Here is a 23,687-nt window from a genome sequence, read left to right as displayed (position 1 = left end):
AAAAACAAACCCAACGAGTAGGATCCTATGTATCACAATGCATGACTGCGGAAAACTTAATTTGAATTTAAAACGTCGAAATTCAAATCAATGCCGGGGACTGGATGCTGTGTGCTGAAGCCCCCCCCCCCCCCCCCCCCGAATCTGGGCTAGAGAGCTTCTGAGCTTGGCAGAGGGTGGAGGCTCTGGATATCAGCCCCTTCCCAGAAGCCTTAGTTAAGCCAAACTGCTAATCCCAGTATGCTTGTATGGATTATTATGCAGATGCGAGTTCTGTACTTTTTTCTGAACTGTGTATATTTCTTCTTTCAGGTGGCAACATGAAACCCAGCCATCACTTTCGAGATCAGCTGTCTGCCATAACGGGCTGGTTCGATCAGTGGAATGGCTGCGAGCAGACGGTGGCGCTCTGCTCCTTGGTCAAGAAAATCGGGCCGACGCAAACGCGGTTCCTCGCTTTGGTACTGGAGCAAAACATTGCCCAATGCTTGGAATTGCAAATGCAAGAGCAGGAGGCTAATGATCCAGGTATAAAGGGTTCGCGCCCATTTTTAACCCGTTCTCTAGGTTTTCGACATTCCATGCACGTGAGGGAATGAGAAACTTGTATTTTTATGTCTCTGTTCTTGTTCTATTTATCGATTTGTTTAAAAACAATCAAGCCGTAAAATGTTAATGCTAAAGTAAGTTCAAAACTAGTCATTTAATTAGGGGTCTGTTGTGATACAAACTAGGTTCGATTTGCCCTCCACCAAATTGCGTATGGTATAATCGTTCTTAAAATTTAGTTTGTAAAAACGGCAGTTTCTCAACTTTTTAGCTTAAGAAACTCGTCTGAAAATAAAACAATATTTCCAAGTATTCAAGTCATTCCTCCTGAAGGCGCCCCCGGACAGAATTTTCATCTATAATTACTTAGTGCTCTTTATGTAATATTTTTTCTTTCGCAAAAATTACGAAAATTGTTTTTCACCGTTTTCTTAAAATGAGAACTCAAACGAGAACCTTGGATCCCCCCTGTACTGCCATACTAAGCACTAATACAAATTCTATCTGCCTTTTCTTTAAATCATTATTTAGTTATTGTCAACGGGTCATTCTTTGTAACTTATCTTGCCGAAAAATGTTTTATTTTCATTGTGAAATATATTTTTTAAGATCTCTGAAAATGTGACTTCTCTCTCTCAAGTACATTCATGCATTAAAAAACACTTTCCTTTCTTTTCGTGTTTTTTATCGGCTGCAGGTACCACTTTTGTGCTTAGTACTGCGGTGTACTTAATGTTATAATGTGGTTAATTTGGGAAGATTAAATAGGTTATTGTAGAAACTCCAGGTTTGTATCTCGTCACATTCGTATTTATTAGTGAAAGTGCCGCATCGTCAGAAATGTAGATCCGCGGATCGGATACGAATACTAATCATTAGTGCCAAGATCCCCGCAGGTACGGACCTCGATGTTTTTACTTGGTTCAATTCTGGACCAACTAGTGTAAGATTTGTGATGAAATGGATAACAGTGGGGTAAATGCATAACTTTTGAAAAAATTATCAACAACGAAAACATGCAGAAGAATATGATTTATTCTTTAAAGAAGACTCCACTTAGAAAAGTGACGAACAGGTGCCGCGTAATCTCTAAAGTTAGGGGTAGCTCAGTCACATTTCGGCGACCACTACTTTTCTAAATTTTACGCACATTAAACCATACTCTGATGATGCAAATATATCCAAAAGTCAGCCAACTAAATTGAGATTAAAGTTGAGATTAAAGGAGCAAAATGACGCATATTTTCCAGTTTAAATACAAAAGCAGTTTTTTCTCTTGTTTTCACACTATATCTCCAGGTGGGGAGAAAACATTTAAAAACAAACTGGAATTTATAGTGAATCAAAATTTTATGTACTCTGGTTTTGAATGCAGCATCTCAAATTAACTTGAGATTTTTCTATTGCAATGAATAGTTCAGATGTTAAGGGGAATAGATTTTTGGCTGCTTTCAGACTTCAAGATTTCGAATTTTTGCTATCAACATAGCAGGCATGATTGGGAACCTAAAATGACTGTCCCTTTTAATGAGTATAGAAATGTAGTCGTGAAGAATGTTGTCCCCCCCCCCCTTACACACACACACACACTCAAAACTGCTCACGAATTAACTGGCGAATTCTGTCTTTGGGCGTTGTTCGTTAAATTGCCATGATTGTTTGCGATGAAATACACGATTGTTATGTGTGCCCTAAACTTTTGAAGGATGTATGAATAAATTTAACAAGACCTTTTACACAAGCGGCTCGTACGGGAGGGGGGGGGGTGGAAACTGCCCCCTAACTTTTCAGAGTTAAAAATTAATAGTCGATTGAAAATTGAATTTTATAGGGTAGATTGATTTGTTTCACGGAAGTAAAAACCGAAAGTTCCAAATAACTGAACAGCTTTTATCATCTTATTTCATAAGAATTGAACTTTGAAATGGATGGGGAATGTCTACGGTGGCCATCCGTCCCGGTTTTTGATGTCATATTTCACATTTTTGGGAGTTAATCAATCAATATTAAAAGCCAGTAATAAAGCCGAATTTTACAACAAAAAAAAAAAAGTTTCAGTGTTCGCGCCCCCGAACCCCCACACTTCTTTTGACCCCCCACTTTTCTGGTGCTCCAGCCGCCTATGGGTCTTTTACTTAAAAACTAACTTAAAAGATCAATTTTACTCAATCGTTTTGTAAAATACAATCTTGTAGCTTATTTGAATGTGGCCAAATTTCCTGATGTCGCAACTGAAAACTAATTCAATTCTGAAAAACATAGACCATTATTATAACTTCGTTGCATGCAGTGCTATGCTTTTCCCCTTGCCTCTAATTACTTTTGTGTAGCCTTCGATGGTGACATCGTCTTCACGACCGTGAAAGATTCTCTCATTGTTATTTTATGGGTCTTTGTAATTTTATTTATTCCCTTTGTTTTTCTAGCTTAAGGAATGCATTAATTCGATGCGTTCTTGTGGATACTTCGTGACTAGAAGTAGTCTTCGTGTGCCAAGCAGCGTTTTCATTCGCTCTTGAAAATTCTATGTAAATTTCGAGTTTAAAACTACTATATAGTTTACTTATTAATCTGCTTGCTAGAATTTTCGTTTTTACGATTCCAAGCATGATTTGTTTTCCATAGTTATGAAACGTGCACTTAAATTTGGACGTTCTCTTGGGTTTTGCCTTTGATGGTTTCTAAATGACAAATTTGCTGAGTGATTGCCAGCAGTTATTTTCTGAATGTGGTAACATGTATGTCAATGTTATTGTGGTTCAAAACATAATTTTCGAAGTTTCTTACTGCAGCTTGTTAAAAGCGGAATTAAGTAAATTTTTAATCTGAAATTGACTATATATACATCAAGGTTTTTGTTTTACCATTGATTGTAATTGATTTATCTTCCAAAATAAATATTCGCTCCATACTCTGTTAAGTTTTATTTTTTTGGTAGAATTCTTTAGCTCAATTAAAATTTAAAAAAAAGTGTGTATATTTAAGTGAAAATTATTTGCTCCCTTTTCATTTTGGTGAAAGATATTTCCAAATCCAGAGTCAGATCAGATGAAAGAATATCTTACTTTTCCATTTGGCAAGTATTCTCACGAAAACTTAAATTCTAATAAAGATCTTCCATACACAAATAGTGTTTGGACTGGTAGTGATATCCTAGTACTAATAATCGAATTCTGAAAGATTCTTAAAGTACAGGTGTGCTGTATGTTATGGGAAATGTTTTGCAGTTCTAGGAAGTCTGTTAGGAAAAACATACGCGATGGAAATTATTGCCCTGGGATTTTCCCCTTTTTCTTGAGCAACTCATCAATTTATTCAGCTTCAGGTTAAGAGCTTGCATACATAAATCCAATGTATTACATCCGTCTTCTGTCTAAAATAGGGAGTCTGTAACATGAAACTGGCGACAATTAGACCTGTACAATCTGTTCGGGTTTAAACAGTCGTAAAATGGTGTTCGAATTGGTCGCGCTTATGCAAAGTTTACTAGATTAATCCGGATCAAAATGTGCCGTACGCATTCTCGAAGTTATTTTCTAACTTATTTTTCAAATTTATCTTCGTTCCGTTACTAGTTTTTGGGATGTAACAACTCAACTTTCCTCAATCTTGTCCACTTTTCATCGTGTGGTTTGTTTTCGTTGCTTTGAGTTCTGTTCTCATCAACAGGGCCCGATGAAGATATCGAGAGACCGTGGCCCAAACTTTTTCGGGGCTCCCCTGATCATCAAACTTTACAGTTTTTGCAATTTGGGGGCCCTAGGCCACTGCCTAGTTGGCCTATTCAGTAATCGGGCCCTGTTCGTCAGTTTTTTTTTTATAAGGTTTAAAAAGTATGGTTGTTTAAAAGTTTTTTACTGCTATTCCTACACAACATTCTACGTTGTTTCACTTCAGTGAAAGACTTATTTTACCATTTGTCTTGCGCTGTGCCGTACACCCCGCCCGCGTTTAGAATGTCTTCATTTTCAATAAACATTATCTTTCTTAATCATTTTTGCATAGCAAACATTTATTCCCAATGTTAAAACCTCCACTCTCACCAAAGGTAATGGTATTAATCTTGAAATAAAGAACTAAATGCTGGTGAAAAGATAATTTCACTTGCACGACGTAAGGTGAACCAATGGTAAACTGATAGAAAAGGGTGGTTAGTGTAACGTAAGAACGTGAATGAATGCCGAAGATACTGAAAACCAGTAAAGTAGGTAAAAAAACAAATTCAAATTTTTTAATCGAACGCAGATAGGTTTTAAATACGGGTCACGAATGGATGTAAAAAAATTTTGCCATCGTTAATACAAAGAGGCAGCATCTAGCAATTTCGGTAATTGTTCAAATTATTGCTCTTAAAATCAAGACTTTTTGAAATTTCTTACCATTTTGTATTAAGTGTTAAAAAGTAATACTTATTTTGCTTTTTTATGAACGTCTTAAGTCTTCTCATTAAATTCTTGTCATTTTGTATTTAAATGTTGCAGAGTAATGTTCTGCTTTCATATAAACATTATCCTTTCCCTGTCAATCACTATTAGTAGATCTCTGGATTTCGATCGAATCAGGCATGAGAAAATAACTCATTCTTGTATCCGTCTTACGTGACGCTTTCTTCTAGAACCGTTAAGTTGCCCAATAACCTGGAGCGAAATGAAGTGCAAATGGTAGTAGTCCATGAATGGTGAATGCGTTGTGGCTGAAAGTATGTCAGGTCATTGACAGTGAATCAAAAATGAGCCGTCTTTTACACCAAGTCGTCCTCTCTCCGACTTTCTCCACTTTCCATGTCGTTCCAATTGTTGCAGAACTTGTACGGCTTAATGACGCGCTTCGGAATATGCAACAAGTGATTAACTCCAATTTCCTTGCTTTGTTCGTTCAGTGAAATCGGAACAAATGGTGCTTGACGTTTGCGAAACACGTCTGGAGGAAAAACTGGGTTTCTTTTCCCTTTCAACATAAACATTCTTTATCATTTAAGTTTATAAGAAAGAAAAAAGACCAGGGGTCGATCCAGCGCCAAATTGGGGCCGCTTTGCGGCCCCTTCACAAAATTCCGCATGGCAAAAGCGGCCCCATTCACAAAATTCCCCATCACAAAAGCGGCCCTATTCACAAAATTCCGCGTCATAAAAGCAGCCCCTTCACAAAAATTTATAAAAAGGCAGCCTTTTCACAATATTTTTTAACCGCAAATGTGCAAATGTGTACGCATCTACGCGGGAGCCTCTTCCACCTTCCCCCATCTTATCTTTTTGCTTGCTGCGTGAGGTGTTTTTGCTTGAGAGCGTCAGAGGGGGGACAGGAGAGGGACACTTGTGATTGGTAGCTTGTTTTCACGAAAATCATAAATTTTACTAGGATTACGCAATATATATTTAGTATTAATTTGTGTTGAGTTTCAAAATCCAATTCTAAAATTACTTTACTTAAAATAAAATTATTTTACATGCTGTTTTTATATTTTTATTTGTTTTGAAGATCTTGATTTCCTTACATCGACCATGGTAAACGAATTTTTCGCATTTTTGATGTTTACTGTACCTTGTTAAGAGGCAAACAAATAAAATTTCTTATATATTTATTAACATCATTAAATTGCAAAGTTTTAAACGAAATACCTACTCTGTAAGAACGTCAAAAGTCAAAAAATTAAACGCTGAATGCTGGTGCAGTATTATTTTGGGTTTTAATTACTTTTAAGTTTTTCAAACACATACATGGAATCTTTAATGAGTATTTCACTTCTGTGTTAAGAAATATGTGATATCTTTGAGTCTGTTCATATTGTATTTATTAGGAGTTATCATTACGTTCAGCAGCATGTGCAATTTTCATTGCTCTTAAAGTATTTGAGAGGGGCAAACAGGAAATCTGTTGTGAGACTTTCACCTTAAGAAAGTGTGCCTTGCATATGTATATTTGTAAAAAGCAATAAATGTAATGTATGTGTCAAATTACGAATAAAATGTTAAGGGTCTTACTTCCCCCCTCCCCCAGCACATTTTCTCTTGACAGCTTTCAGGTATTCTTCAAGAACTTGCAATCCCCCCTGAAACCTGTCTAGGGCTTTTCTATAACGATACGACAGCTAAAAATGCTTTAATATAATCTTTTCCAAGAAAAAAAATCACAAGAAGGTCTTTTTTACAAAAATAACGAAATTTCACAAAAATATTTTGCCTTTTCACGAAATGGGGACCCAAAAAATAAAACCTGGATCAACCCCTGAAGACGTCGTAGCAGCATCTTATTCACCTATTTCAGATCAGGGGGAAAAAATTGGGGGGGGGGACCTCCTGCATAAAATCATAAGTGGCCAAATTTTCATCGCCTTAGTTGCAAATAGTTTGCAACTAAAGCATTCAAGGATTTTACTTTTAAAAGTTTTTTTTTTTTTTTTCCAGCAAAAACATCGACGTAAATTTAAAAAGCAAAACTTCATCTAAATACAAAATTTCCAGATTACTGATTCCCATCAGGGGCGTGCACAGAAATTTTGGGGCCCGTCACGACTGACTTTTACGGGCCCCCTCCAAAGTGTTTACACAGGTTTCCCCCGCCCCCCTCCCCCCTGTGTACACTCCTGATTCCCATCATTTAAGATTGATAAGAAATAAAAATACACAACATTATAGAGCGGCAAATATTCTTATGATATGTGTATTGGTGGATATCAGTCACAATGTTTATTACGATATGCCTCTTATTAGAACTTTTCCAAGGACTTCTGAATAGTTACTGGCGTCCCTCGTATAACACGGTTTCATTATTACACGGTACCAAATTTGAGATTATTGTTGCACGGTTTCGATATTACACGGTAAGAAACTTAAATTTAATACTTCATGGTCTTGATATATCTCGAATGTTATATTTGGGCAGTTCTCAAAAGGTGGGAGCAAACACAGACCTCAACTTTGAAGCTTCAACACCAAATAACTTTCATTTTAATTGACTCAAAAAAATTTGAGTTAAATAATATTACGGTATAGAGACAAGAATTGACATAAATTATGGAAAAAATGCTTTTCAAATACCCTTAAAAAATATTTTCTTTGCTAAAAGGCACAATTTTGGACATACCAAAACGTTAACTGAGCAAATGTACCATTAAAAAAAAATTTTTTTTAATTATTTCCATACGTTTCAAAACAAAATTAAAGGTATGAATCGAACACTGGATAATGTTTTGTTAATATTTTACACAAATAACAAAAGTAAAGAGAGATTATTTACTTTGTAAACAATTTTAGAAAAAAGTAAGTTTGAAACTTGATGCATGTCCAAAAGTTACGATCCTTACAATGCTATTATTTGAGAATTAAGTATGATGTTTTCGTTTTAAAGGTATTTACCGATCCTCAGAATCAATTTTTAATTGTTTTAAAGTGTTTTCATAAGCTTTTATGCTGTATCTTAGAGGAAAAATAATTTTTCTTAAACATACATGTGAGATGTCCAAATGGCGTTACGATCTTGACGCCGATAATTCTGTCGGTTTATTCAAAATTTTTTTTGATCCACTGTCTTCTAACCTCAATAAAAAAGGTTATTATAATGTTATCTTCTTTAATCCATTGGTATTTTGCATAATTAATACGTTACACATTGAACAATACATAAATTACAGTAGAAACATGGCTGGTTATGATCGCAACGAAAGCCATTTTGCGCTAAAATTGCCAAGCAAACCTCCGTTGGCGACAACACAGTATACGATAAGCTAAAGGTTACCAGAGTGGAATTCCAGTTTTACAAATGTAGTTTATCGTCAGCTGCATTAGTTTTGGCGACTTTATCGCCTGCTCTAGCAATTTTTTTCCCCCCTGCTTTTGTTATTTAAAAAAAAAATTCTCTTTCTTTCTTTTGGAAACATAATTTTTCGATCTCCAAACAGAAATACGAATTTCTTTTTTCAATAATTTTTTTTAGACATCGTTTTAATTCTTATGACATTAGAAAAAATATTCATTATTAAAACTGATGTCACTTTTTACATTTGTATTATTTTTAATTTGAAGCTTTTTTTTAACCTTTTATCAACTTCTTCAAAATCATTCTAAAACTTTATTATATGTAAAGAGCAGTATGTATAGCCATTCAAGTACTTCATTATTATCCTCTTTATTATTAAATTGCAAAATTCAAAAAGTAGTAAATAAAATTTTCATTGGAAAAGTTAAAAATCAGATTAACAATTGTCAAAAATGCTGAAACTTGCATTATGATGATGTCCAAAATCTGTTACCTACAGACTGCTGATTTAATTTGCTAATTAACAATTTTTAAATACCTGCTGTCTTTTCATGTTCATATATTGTGTTCTAGGTATGCATACTATAGAATAAAAGCAAAATTGATGTCAAATTTGAAAATTTTTGAAATTGCTCAAAGTTAACTTTTTTGTTCCCACCTTTTGAGAACTGCCCATTTATAAAAGATGGAATTTCATTTTGGTTTAATACATTTTGTTAATGGTTGATAACTCTAATAAGTTTTTACTTGTTTGTTTTTATGAAACTTGATTTCGATATAACACAGTACACATCCCTTGATTTACATTATTTCTAGATCTCGTATTACACGGTTTAGATACAACCGATGCCGGTCGCAACAGACACTCTGTTGCGACTGTAACGATACAACACGGAACACGGTTTCGATATAACACGATACATCTTAACCTAATTTTTCTCACATACATAGATAATTAGTATTAAAAATACGTAAATGTTATTTTTAAAGTCTTGGTATAATACGGTTTTGATACTAAGCGGAACGAATTAACCGTGTTATACGAGCAGGGTTGCCAGATAACGGGGAATAAGTAAATACGGGACAGGCTTCTAGGAGTGATAAGGAGTTGGGGGGGGGGGTATTCTTGGGACGTCTATTCATGATGAATCTGAAAAATTCAATCACAGCAAAGCATTAAATGTGGCCTATCAAAGTATAAAAATTGTTTTCAATGCGATTGACGATGCATGCGCACAGATATATTTCCAAGACAAGAAAATCGCCGGTCGAGGTATGACGAGTGAAATTTGCTTCAACATTTGAACGGAGCAATTGCCTGTTTGGGGATAATTTGATAGTTGAAATGGAAACCCTAACTTCAGTGGATGAACCCTAAAGTTCTGTCGATAGCGTTCATTTTTGACCCCTCTTCATTCTCCTCAAATGACAATCTTACCAGTAAAACAGTTACGTTACCGGATCCAGTTCAGCCCTGTCAAAGTAAAGCATTTGATTGCATGGCAAACATTACCAAAATATATTATCATGCCGTGGAGCAAATTCTATTGTTGATGACGTCACAAGCGTTACTCAATCATTTGCTATTATATATATGAAGATTAGTCAATGAACAAATACAAACCAAACCAAATCAAAACAAAAACAATTTTTGCGTTTGTTGCCACATGGTTTTCTTATTGCTCATTATTTCATTTTTTGTTTTACTTTATTTTTCCCTTAAAATAATGACTCGTTCTCTAAAATATTGTCATCAGAATACGGGACTTTAGCCGTCCCGTATGGAAGTTCCCCGGGACGCGGGACAATTTTTCAAAATACGGGACTGTCCCTTGAAATCCGGGACGTCTGGCAACCCTGTATACGAGGGACACCTGTATGTGGGTTTTTTAATCCAGATTTTCTATTAACTGATTTTATTTACAAGTTTAGTCAGCAAGTAAGAGTTTCCCATATGTTTACGTTGTTCAAATTTCAATTCCCTTTTTCATTCGAGTCTTAACATTTCGCACAAAATTCGTTTGGACAACTAAGGTGTGTACCCCTCTGTGACTTTTTCATGAATTCCATTTCCTTCTTTTATCTCTTTTGTGAGCGAAACTTTCCGAAAAATTTACAAGGCTTTCTGTGTTATTTGCAAATTGTTTTAGTGTAGCTTATAAATTGTGGTCTAATTAGAAATTAACAAAAACGCTTTGTTTTTGAATCGTAAAATACTCCTCGTTCCTAGAACCTTTTTTAAGGGAATGCACGTAGCTAATGATATTTATAAAAAAAATTATCTCGAAAATATGACAAGTTGATTTGCGCTTTTTTTAAACTGCTTTTTCTCTTTCGTTTACAGCAGTTAATTGGTAATGACCCCCCCCCCCCCCCCCCCCCCCCCAGATAAATTCTGGCTGCGCTTGTGTGAAGTGTTATGAAAAAATGTGCGAAAGTCGCGGCTTTACATGTCTTGAAAGTCTGCACATCTTAAATGTCTATTTGTTTTTAGATCTGCATTATTTTTTGTGACATGATTGGGCATTAGTCCATAAGTAACTAATAAAACTTATTTTGCGATTAAAATTCGGTTGAATAAAAAGATTGTGATATTTTAGTTTTGAAAACAAAGGGGATCTACAGAGCCAAGTTTTGTTTTTCATGTGAAAGGGAGTCTCTTACAAGGAAAGTCAAGTAACAAATAACTTAATGTTTTCAGAGATTTCCCTCTCCCTTTCCGTCAGGGACAAACATCCTGCACTCAGTTTCTCGATGGACAAAAATAAAGTGGGCGGATGTCGTGTTATACATTGTTGATTGTCTAATTTTAAGCTTTCGCAGAATGAACGAAGATAGCTGAATATCACACGAATATCGTACGCGTTCTTTTCTAATAGGTGTTGGAAATGTTTTCTCTCCCTCAGCTTTTTTTCACGCTGCGCATTACCGCTTTTGATTGTGTCTTGCTCGCTGGATCAGTTTGTATTTTGTAGTTCTTCGTTTATCCGGACCTTTTTGATCCTTTTCTTTTGATCAAATTTTTAAGACTTCACAAATAATTTTAAATCATGATAGGAGAAACCTAACTAAGTGCGCCAAACGGTTTTTTTTTTTTTTTTTTTTTTTTTTTTTTAATCTCTTGGGGTCTTGTCCCCCTGCTCGTTTTGCTGCCTAACCCCGTTCGAAGCCTGCGGCGGGTGACAATAATTTTAATGCTTTTGCCTCTGGACCCCTTCAACCCTTTTGCATCCTGTTGACATTTCATTTGTTTTGAAAGTTGCAAGCTACTTGCTTGAAAGTTGCAAGCATATCCTGCCTTTAATCTTAATTTAATACTTATTTAGTAATTTCTTTATTTTCCCCTTTTTTAATTAAATAACTGGTAGTTTTTAATTTATCTCACTACTTCATTTTACTGTGTATTTTAAAGTATTTTTTAAATTCATTTCATGACATCCTAATTTTACTCTTACTGCGCTTCCACGGTAATTTTCAATCTGCGTGGAGTTCAGCTTTTTTTCCTAACTGGCACTTTCATGCCTGATTGCATAAACCTATTGTTGAAAAAATGTGTTTATTTCAACCAAAATGTTGTATTCTTGTCCACCCCCCCCCCCACGCCCCCCTTTTCATAAACTGCCAATGTCACGTAACCCTCACTAGTCGAAGCATGACACTTGTGGACGACCGCTATCTAACGTTTAAAATTTTTGAGAAATAATTTTCGTGCACAGAATAATCACTCAGTCATCGGTTGTCCATTCCACAAAGAATGAAATACTTGCTCTTACCCGACATTTTGATTTGAAATCCTCATCAAATTTTAGTGAAAAACGTTTTGTGGTGTTGTATTAAATGTCACAGTATATTTTTGTTTTCAAAATAATATTTATGAAGTTTTCAAAACTACCCGTAAAGTGAACAAGACAATGCTCATCTTCAAATATTAACTTCAGAGTCAAGGGCAGGTGCAAACTCAGCACAAAGACACCACCTGCTTCTCCTGCAGCACTCCTTTTTTGTTCTGCATTTAGATTTTGAATTCCCGCTCTTACGCGGGCATTGCTTCAGACAAATTTCAGACGTCATTGGCATCATTCCACAAATGATACTCAGATTGCCGTTTCCAAATGTAGATACGCTTTCAAAACAAATTTGTCATGAATAATTTTTAAATAGATATTTAAAAATATATCTTTTAATTTTCAATGCAGATAAAGATCTTTTTTTTTTTCCTGTTTAAATATTTGTCCGTTTTTCATTTGCTTCCCCTTAATTGAGAACTTTGAACTACTGAAACTTCCGATAAACAATGTGCTTATCGTTTTATGTTTGTTACTCAGTCGACTTTAGTAAATAAAGAAAAGAAGGATCTGTACTTAAAAATGCAAATTTTTTGTGTCGTATGAACAAAAATTTATTTGAAAAGCAAATGTGCGTGACATTAAGTTAATTATGAACTATTTTATCTCAGCAGCTCATCCATGGCATTTCCTCCATGGCATGCTCATCCATGGAATGCGAGAGTGTTTAGCAACAAAAGTTTTCTTGATGAAGGTACGCGTTAATTGTTGGGCAATTCTTAAGCTGTTATTTTTCTGACAATATCTTAAACTAAACTAATGCTAAAAATTCCCTGCATATGCTACGTTTAATCGGTTATTCAGATATCTTTAACCCGATAAGTTCTAAAATTAATGATTAGTCAAAATATTAGTACAAACCGAACGTTTTAATCATTTTAGAGGGTAACTATTTCATTATCTCAAAGTTAAAATTATGAGGTCAAACTTCTCATCTATTATTTTTTACATAGGTAAAATCAAATAGAATAGGATCGGTAAAAACTTTCTTTTTTTCCCTTAATGGGTCTTTTTTAGACTACCATAGTCTATATTGAAATGCATGGTTGTTCCTTTAAGGCATGAAAGTAACTTAGGTACCCCCCTGATAATGCGTCCCCCACCCCACCCCAGTCCAAGACAAATTTTAGTTTCCGTCTCTTCCCTGGGTTTTTTTTTTTTTTTTTTTTTTTTTTTTTTTTTTTTTTTTGCATGAAATAGTTCTTCCAATGTTGGTATAATACAAATGTCTTATATAGAGCAAATTATTTTAAGTAGGATTGTTAAAACTTGTTTTACTGCTCCGAATTACCATGACTAATGCTTTTAATGCTATCTTCGATTCTGCAATTTAAAACTTGAAAGAAAACACAATGTGCTTACTAGGCAGGGTTTAGAACTTGTAACCGGGGTAGTTTCCAAAGTTTATGCTGCTGTGTCTCCCTTTTGAAAAAAATAATTTCCGCTCGCACATTTTGCGTTTGTTAAAATAACGCCAGTGCAATGATAAGCTTGATTGTTGTATAACTCCGATTATGGGTTTAGCCAGAAAGGCGGGGGGCAGGGAGGAGCAACTGCACATCCTTGGAAAACCTCTCCAAATACTTTCATACACTTTTCTCACGTTTTTCCATACGCTTTTGTCGCTCAAAAGAAAATTTAAAATTGCACATTTAGGACTTCAATTTTTAAAACTTTGGTGGAAAGCAGCTTATCTGCCTTTTCCTCTCTCCCTTGCCCCCCCCCCCCCCAAAAAAAAGAGAAAATCCTAAAATGGTGATTTTGGGTACCTCCTTTGTGTAGCTTTAAAAAAGTAGCTTTTTAACGTTAGGAAACCCCCCTTGCTCTATCAACGCCAAAAATCGCTTTAAATTGAATTTTATAGCCCCACTGTAGACGGAGACTAATACCTAATCCTTTCCGAAACGCCTCAACATATTACTTGCAGGATTCCCACGGGTTCTTGGAACAGGAACACCCCGATAGGAAGTCACGGATAGTCACTGTGACCTCCCAAAACCATTCTTATTTGGCAAATCTAACGATTCGGCAGATTCGGAGACATAATTTGCAATATTGAGTCGTTCCATGTCAAGTGACCTAGTGCTCCCCGCTCGACCATCTCCGATTTCAATGAAATTTTATAGAGGTGTAGAGATGCCTTTGAAACACACCTATATGCAAAGTTTCAGCATCCGAAATCCAAACCCTTAAGATCTCTCAAAAAAAGGAATCCAAAATGGTGCATCAGCTTTTTGTGCCAAAGCTCCATGTTTAGGCTAAGTTTTCAGAAAGTTTTACAACACTGGGCGCCTGAAATTTTAAGAGCTCAAAGTGCGTTTAATTGTTAATACATTCAAGAATTTTTGCGAGTTTGAGCTTATTAGATTTTGTATAGCACGCATGTAAACTCGTTATTGAGGCTATTTTTCACTTGAACGATTTTGATAGTCCCTTTCGATGACAATATCTGTTAGAAAATAGATATTTAAGCTCTGAAACTGTCACCTATAAACAAAACAGTGTTCTGATTACAGAATTACGAACTATGAACTTTTGATTTTATTTTTGTTCTGATTTTATGACAACTTAAAATCAAAGAAAAAATTTCGCCCCTTCGCCTTTTCACGAGTTTACATGCTTGCTACACAAAATCTAATTCTCTCAAACTCGCAAAAATACTTGAATGTATTAACAACCAAACGTATTTTGCGTTCTTAAAAATTTCAGGCTTCCCTGTGATAAAATTTTCTGCAAATTTAGCCTAAACATGGCGATTGAGCACAAAGCTGAGCCGCCATTTTGGATCACTTTTTTGGGAGATCCTAGAGCCTCAGGATTTGGATCTCGGAAACTGAGATTGGGTGAACTTTGCATGGGTTAGTTTCAAAGGAATCTCCAGCCCTGTATGAAATTTCATCCAATTCGGAAATGGTCGAGCGGGGACGATTTGAATAATTAGATCAGTTGACGTTGTTAAAGGCCCATGAAAGTCGACGAAACAGACGTGAAATGACTCGATTGCAATTTTTATGTGCCCGAATGTCCGTGTGCAACCAGCACTTCGAAAGTGCTTTATTTCAGTGACCTGTTACAGAGGGCCCTTTTAAAGTGATCAATTTTGAACAAAAAAAAACTTTTATAATTGACATGGTGCTTTCTTGAGCAATCACATAGCTTATTGTTCTCGCTTGACAGTTTTGAATTCCTATGAGTTTATTTTCCCCCCGCCTCCCTCTGCAGCGCCACCGTCGACCGGTCTCACGATGCTGCTCCTCTAGCGAGCTAAGCGTCCAGGTTGCGTCCACCATATCCAGCATACATACACAACTGCACATACACCTACACACCTACAAACACATGAACACCTACACACAAACACTCACCTTCAATCACCTTCAAGCACACATCTACACACACACTCGTGACTGCGAAAAACATAATTTGAATTCCAGATGTCAAAATCCAAATTATTTTTTTTTTTTTTTGTAAAGAAAATCCTTTAAAAAAATAAGATTTCTTATTTTTTTCTCTCTCCCTCTCTTTGATTTCAGAGTCCATTGTTCATTTCTGTGTTGAAATTTCATTGAATTAGTAAGGAAAACAGCCCATATTTTTTAATGGTTTTCAGTTGATTTTTTTTTTTTAAATACAGTGAAGCACCGTTTATACGTTTCGCTTTTATACGTTTTAAAAATTGGTCCCTGCAAAGTCACACTAACCAATACACATTAACCTATACCTATTATAAGTTTTTTCGTTTGTGCGCTTTTTTCACAGTCCCTTCAAAAACGTATAAACGGTGTTACTGTATTTATTTTTAAAAAGCTTCGCTGCTTTTTCTCATTTTCTCAATGGCTTTTTCTTTTTCAAGCTGATCATACATTTTTAATTACTCAGAAAAACTCCCTTCCCCGTTTACAGAGTTCCTTTGTAATAACAGAACAAGGGACCTTCGGATGTGATGTAATAACAGGGTTCGTACGCTCCGGTAAAACCTGGAATGGGGTCGTTTCCAAAATTTTAAGTATTTTTTTTCTGAAGGAACATGTTTAAAAACATAGGATCTAACCATTTTTTAAATAATTTAAGTAAAATATTTTTAAAAAATTACTTAAATTGTTCCGCTTTCATTGTTTATATTTCTTGCCGATGACATAACAAATGAAATGCCATTCTGGGTCGCCATTCACAGAGCAAAATATTTAATTCGCATCTTTACTCACGTGTATTGGCAACGATATGGTTGATAGCAAGCGTAAAGCGCAATTTTAATTCGCTTCTTGATGATCATAATGTGGAAACGCGGTACAAAATACGCTAAAGGCATAATTTGTGACGTCATCAAGACCACGCCTTGTTTGCAAAATCGAACATTTTAAAAATTTAATTAAAAAACTGTTGGGGAAAATAAATTTTTTGGATATGTTTTTTTTTTTCCTATCAATTTCAGTGACTAAAAATACTACTTTTGACTGAAGGAAACAACCCCATTGGACGTTTATATCAATGTAAATTGTTAAAAGTAACAAAATGTGCAAAAAGTTATGAATTTTTAATGTAAGTATCCTTTAGTATGCGAAAGGAAAAAACAAAAATGATTACTGGCATTGACCTATGATCGACGGATGTTGATTTTTGTTATTATGCATTATATGGTAGCCGATCGAGGCAACAAGTTAATCATATTTACACTGAAATTTATCAAAGAATTTTGCTCAATATGTTTTGTGTTATATACTAATAAGAAAATAAAAAGTATTGTAAACCAACAGCGGATGCTAAAAGATAGCATAACACATGACATCCAAGAAACGCTAAAATAAGTTGAAAGCACTCTATTTTCAACAAATAGTAAACGAATTAAAAAGATTTTGAACAAAATGTTTAAAAAAAACATGAAATTTTGAGAGAGAAAAGAAAGTCAAAAAAATCCAAGATTTTTTTTTTCTCCCAAGTTTTAGTTCTACCGCATTGCTACTTTAAACAATTTTAATTATTTTGAAAATATTGCTATTTAAAGTTTTTGAATGAAGCGAGTAAGTAACCTGAAAATTTCTAAAAAAGCAACCTGGAAAAGTCAGGAAATTTTCTTTTTGACCACAAGTGTACGAATCTTGAACAAGAACTCAGCAAAGAATTTTTGCTTCATATTTCTGTTCAAAATTCATTAACCGAGCATTTTCAAGCAAACGAATCGTGCAAAATACTCCCTCTTTTCAGACGTGGATATCGTGTCAGGATTTTTGCTGACGCAAGTTTTTTCTTTTTTTGGTCCCTTGTAAATTATATTTTTTAGTAATAATTTAAGCTTTTAAAACTTTAACTTCAAAACTTGTAATATTATTGTCTTTTCTATTTTTATTATATTTTGTTATTTTAACGGTTATAATAACAAATGTGTGGATATGTCACCGTTAAAGTATGAAATCCGTTATTTTATAGAATACCCAGTTATTTCATGGAATAACTGATCGTGTCCGTTAGTGTTACTCTCTTGTATTTCATGGTTTAACTAGTTATTTCATAGAATAACGATCTGCAGCCCCTTAAAGTGTAAAATAATCTATCATATATAGACGACAAATAAATTTACTTTCCACCCCTGTGTTACCCCCGAAATGTTCGTGTAAAATCCAGTGTGTCAACAAAAAAAAATTTTTTGTTTTAGAAATGTTTTTTATAATTCCCAGTGTCATTTTAGTAATCCTTGTTATAACAAATGATTTTATGGTACGTTTCCATAAATACCATTTATACGCTGCATAAATTAGATAAATTGCTTCTTTTTCATTTTAATTGTCTATCATTAGTTTATTAATAGAATACCTAGTTATTTCAGTTTAGATAAATTGTTTATATTACACTTTATCTGTATCTCAGTAGTTAATTTATAGAATACGTAATCATTTCATAGAATAACTAGTTAAAGTGTCAAATTAATAACATATTACACACTTTAACGGACACGATCAGTTATTTCATGGAATAACTAGGTATTCTATTAAATAACTGCATTGTATACTTTAGCGGTAACAGATACATGAAATGAAAGTTGTTTATAATGAGTGTGACCTATCTTTATAAATATTTTAAAAATTAAATGCTAATAATTTTAATGCTAGTGTTTTAAATGATTATCAAAACACAAACCTTAGGTAAGTGATTTTAATTTTCAAAAATAAAACCATCAGGTGGTAAAAATAATCTTGTCATTTGTGAAATCTTAAAGATTTTTGATTTGTACATTTTTACTCCATTTGTTTGATCTTTTACTTTATTGCCAAATATTTGTCTCGAATCATCTGACTAGATAATTTAATTGTTAATTCTATTCTCATCGATTTTTGTACGTAATTTCCAATTCATCCTGCCTTTTTTCCTCTGCGCAGATGTTAATTGTCTGATGACATCCGTTACGACCCGGACTATCTTCGCAGGGGAACGGGGACAACTATTAAGTTTCCCCTCCCTTGCATGGGGCCTCGACCTTCTTGACTTGTCGAGCTTGTACGCCTCACTTCCGGATAGATTCGGTTAAAAAAAATAATAATAAAAATACGACGAAGATCCAAGGGGGCGGAAGTTCTTTTTAGTAGATGCCTTTCCTTGTTTCTAAATTAAGCTAAAAGTTTTTTCTCGATTTAAGCTTTATATAATTTCTGTTGTGCCGGCAGTTGCTTGTTGACAAACGCCTGGGGCTTCCCCGAACTTAAATTTTCATGGAGGGCAGAAATTCGCAAATTGCCGCATGCAACTCCAGATTTTCCGAATGATAATTTTGTTGAATGGAGCTCCAAATTTTGCCCAACAGAACTCCAAAATTTTGCCGAATTGTCGGACAAAATTTGCCGAATAAGAACATTTTTTGAAAGATCCGTGATCTTCCATCAGGGAGCGCCTGTAAATGCAAGAGATAAAACTTAACGTTCAGTGCTATTCAAGCAGTGCCACCATTGAGGGTTTTTTGTTGCAAAACCTAAGATAGAGCTCATAAAATTCCCAAATATCGAGGTAGAAAAACCAAGATCATATAAATTTGAATTCTTATTCACTTTGTATTGCATTTCTCAGGGTAAAGTCATGATTGCAAAATGCAGTTTTTAATGAAACTTAATGTGTATCTGTAACAGTTAACGAAATCTTTCAGCAGAAAATTCCAAACATACTCTTTCACCGAAGTCATTACTGAAACAATTGCCACTATGCATAGTGCAACATAACCTTTTTGACGTGGCTTGTTTTGTTCCGACAATGAAAGGAATTTGAGAGATAAAAATCAAATGTTGTGAAACTCGCAGTTGAACCAGCCGTCCTTCAAAATGGACGACTTCTACGTTACTAGTAGTCAATCATTTGAAAGAAAGCTAACGGATGAATCCAACTTGTCATGCATGCATAATTTTGAGTAATTGTATATAACTTTCCGCTGTGAAAGAAAAATATTAATTACATTAATAGTTGCGTATTTGTTGGAGTCTACGATGAAAGTAATTAAATTTGCTTTTATTTTAATCGACTCATTGGTACACCAACTGCCCCAATTTCTGATTTATTTCTTTGTGATAGTGTGGTAGTCTGACTTGTAAATGAACAAAGCTCACTCCTGAATTAGTCGTACTTATGGTGGATCGATGGAACTGAGACTTCAGATTACGGTCCTGAATTGAAATAACGCGCAACACTTGAACCGTGATTGCACCAATTTGCACCGTGAAAAAAAAAATCTTTTTCCATAGAGATAGATCTTCTAAGGGTATGATATACTCCTATTATAATAAGATCTCTCCGGCTTTTACTCTTAATTCGTCGTAAATGAAATTGGCTGTTTGTTCGTTTTGTTTGTAGATCCTGAACTAATTGTTTGAAATGTTTTGATTACGCCAATCTAAGTTTAGTTGATAGAGCTGTGTAATGGTTACCTTCTACGTTGTTGGCGTATTTCATTTTATAAGTAAACACTCAGAGAATACAGTAGACACATTTATTTTACTCTGCGAGTTCGCCGACTCCTTTCGATACATAGCCTCGTACCCTCTGCTCGCAACTGAACAAGAGGTGTTACCAGATTCAATCTTTGAAATACAACATAGTTGCATACAAAAGTACAGCAAAAGCAGTTATCGCAACTCAATTTGTCGAGAAGAGTAGTATAGACTCGGTGCTTCTCAACCTTTTTTACTTTGCGGCACACTTAAGAAATTTCTAAATCATCGGGGCACACTGAACTTAATTTCATAATGGTAATATAGAAATGTTTTTATCATTCACTGGTGAAAAGCCGAGGGGGGGTGACTTTTTCATGTGAATAAAATAATTATTACTAACGTTGTGTATTTAAATTTATTTAGAAGTAGAAATATTTGGAATGTATTGAAGTTGATAAACAACAAAACTTACTACATCAGACTTTACAGAAAATTATACTTGATATGTTTCAAAGCATTTCTGTCAAACATGTCATTAAAGTGCACACTGTAGCATACCTGCCAACTTTTCCGGATTACCCGGAAGTTTTACGGATTTTTCATGTTTTGTAGGAAAAAAAATGTCTATGTCGCCAATTTTGGCGCTAACGATACTTTTGCGGAACGCGACAGTGCGTTTGAGGATAAGTAGCCAAGGAGGGTTGCCGTAGGAGAATTGCGCAGACGTTAAGCACGCGTATGACGTCACTCAGTGGTACGGCGCATGACATCATCAGGATCCAATCGAAGCGAGGATCGCGGCGGGCAACTAGGGGATATGATTTCGGCGCCGTTTACTTTACATGTTTACGATTTTTCTTGTTCTGTGTTGTTTGTTTCGTGCTTTTTTTAATTAAAGATGAGCAAACGTTATTTTCAGACGTTTAGAGAAAACTATACAAATGATTATCCTTGTATCATACGATCGCATTCTGGAGAGAAGTATGCTTTTTGCACCATTTGTAGCTGCAATTTTATGATTTGCCACGGTGGAGAAAACGACATCGTGGCACATTTAAAATCAAACAAACATTCGCTGAACGGAAAATGTGCGACTGAAAACTCTTCTGTGGACAAGTTTTTTCAAAAGCAGAATGCCGACAGCGATGTGATTAGAGCAGAGTGCTTATTTACAAGTTTTCTTATTAAGCACAATGTACCGTTAACAGCTGCTGATCACGCCGGATCTTTATTTAAAAGAATGTTTCCCAAGTCTGAGATAGCCAAGAAATATTTATGCGGCCGAACAAAAACAACTGCTATTACAAATGAACTATCTGTAAACTACAAAGAACAAACTGTTAGCTGCCTCAAGAAGTCCCCCTTTTCTCTCGCTATTGATGGTAGCAATGATAATATGGATGCGAAGTTGTATCCTATCGTCGTCACTTACAATAATGCTGAATTATTGAAGCTTCAATGTTGTATTTTGTCCTTAGTTGAACTGGATATGGAATCTACCGGAAAAAATATATCCCAACTTATACTGGATGAGCTGAATCGTTTACAAATTCCGTTTTCAAACTGCATTGCATTTGGTTCTGACAATGCTGGAGTTATGCTTGGTGCAAAAAAAGGTGTAGTTTCTTATTTGAAAGAGCAACATGAGGAAATTGTAGTCATGGGCTGCCTGTGTCATTTGCTTGATTTAGCTGCTGAAAAAGGAGCTGCAACATTGCCTGTAGATATAGATCAGGTTATAGTAGATATTTTCTACTACCTAGAAAAAAGCAGTAAAAGCAAAGAAAACCTTAAGTCATTTCAAAACCTTCATAGTGCTGAAGTTAGAAAGATACTAAAGCATGTAGCTTCACGCTGGTTGTCTTTAGGAAGAGCTCTATCTAGAATATTAGATCAGTGGGATGCACTACAGGCCTTTTTTCTAAGTGAAGTCAAGTCAAAGCCTTTTACATCTTCTTCACTGGCATTATATACCATCCCAAAGTTAAAAGAAAAAGCTGTAGCCTCGACTTCTCAGGAGCAGACCAAGAAGAGGCCTTTAGAAACCGATAAGGAAATTTGTAACAAAAAGAAAAAAATAAAGGTTTCTTCCAACAAAAATCTTAGACCTACTGAGACCAAAAGTGATGCTAAAACAAGCTTCAGTGTAACTAGAGAAGAAAATTTTTTTTATTTCTTATCAGATCTAACAAAGTTTATTGTTTATTTCTATTAAATGCCATTTCAGATTTTGAAAAGATAAATACTGCTCTGCAATCATCTTTACCGAAAATACATGTTTTAAATAACATCCTGTGTGATTTTTTAAAAACATTGTTTATGAAGTTTTTGAAACCTGTGATAATAAAAGGTCAGGCCCTGTTGGAAATAAATTACCACAATGAAGCCAATCAGTTAACTGATGAAGAGAAACACAAATTTTATTATTCAGTTAAAGAATATTACATTGCAGCTTGTGATTACATGATTAAGAAGTTCCCCATTAATGGAGAGATCCTTATCCATTCTCAAGTTGCAGATTTGAAAAACATAGAAAATGCATCATTTCAAAGCGTTGAGTATTTTGTGAAGAAGTTTTCTTTTTTGTTAGCTCTCCGAGAAGGAGAAACAGAAAATGAGGCATGGGACTGTCTGCGGAAACAATTCACGGAATTGCAAATTGAAGATAGTTCAACATTTAAAGTGATACCATAGATGCGCAGTTGAACTTTTTAAGTACTGTTACTGATTATAATGGTCAACTTAAATTTGATAAAATTTCAAGAGTTATGTTAGGCATTGTGACTATTCCGCATAGTAATGCTGAATGCGAAAGAGTGTTTAGTATTGTAAAGAAAACTAAAACTGAATTCAGGGCTTCTATGTCCACAAAAACATTGGAAAATCTTCTTATTGTAAAATGTCACAAGCAAACAAATTGTTATAAAAATAACTTTAGCCCTGATTTTTTGAAAAAAGCTAAACAAGCTACAACAGCCTTTGTGAAAAGATAAATATTAGTTTACTGTAACAATAAATGTTAATTTCATTTTAATTTCGTTTTAATTTCTTTTGTTGAATTATTCTTAATATTAAGTTTAAAAAATAAAATCTTAAAAAACAAGCGAGCAAGAAATTAAAATTAAGCACCTAACTTCCGTTTGACACTAATGAGACACTTGAGCCTGCCTTGAGGAGCAAAGCCGGTAGCAGCACATCAATAGCAAGACAAGTGATGGTGGGTTACTCATTTTTAACCAGCAACCAAAATTCGTTCAGTAGTACGGTGGCTCTTGAGGTCCATAAATTCTTCTCGCGCCTTCAAAGAAAGGTCTTTAACTGATGGTTCCGCAGATGGAGAGAATGGATAGCGAATCCAGTCATACTGTTCTATGTTAGTATTCTTGAAATAGTGCTTAAACTTGTCCTGAAATTATGACTAAATATTCTGCCGCCACATTCAGCTTCTTTTCTTCCTTGCCATTTCCTTCACATATCATGTTGACGGTCCGTCTGAACATGTCCAATGAGCCACGATCTACTTCTTCTCTCCGCAGCTGAACTTTTGATTTGAACCCGATTAGCTTGTTCATACATGTAGCCAAATTCTCTTCTTGTCCTTGCATTTTCCGATTCAATTCGTTAAGGTGTT

General features: G+C 34.9%; 1 protein-coding gene across 1 annotated transcript in view; it reads left to right on the top strand.

Annotated features, from left to right (window-relative positions):
* Positions 1-320: 320 nt before the first annotated feature.
* Positions 321-23,687, top strand: part of LOC129221634 (protein Smaug homolog 1-like) — a 61,612-nt gene continuing 38,245 nt past the window's right edge. The window contains exon 1 of the mRNA XM_054856159.1: positions 321-528. Coding sequence (XP_054712134.1) covers positions 321-528 — 208 coding nt within the window. The remainder of the gene's footprint in view (positions 529-23,687) is intronic.

This window comes from Uloborus diversus, chromosome 4 (assembly GCF_026930045.1).
Source record: "Uloborus diversus isolate 005 chromosome 4, Udiv.v.3.1, whole genome shotgun sequence".
In the NCBI taxonomy this organism is placed as follows: Eukaryota; Metazoa; Arthropoda; class Arachnida; order Araneae; family Uloboridae; genus Uloborus; species Uloborus diversus.
The sequence above is the reverse complement of the archived record's forward strand: the minus strand, read 5'-3'. Positions and strand labels throughout refer to the sequence as shown.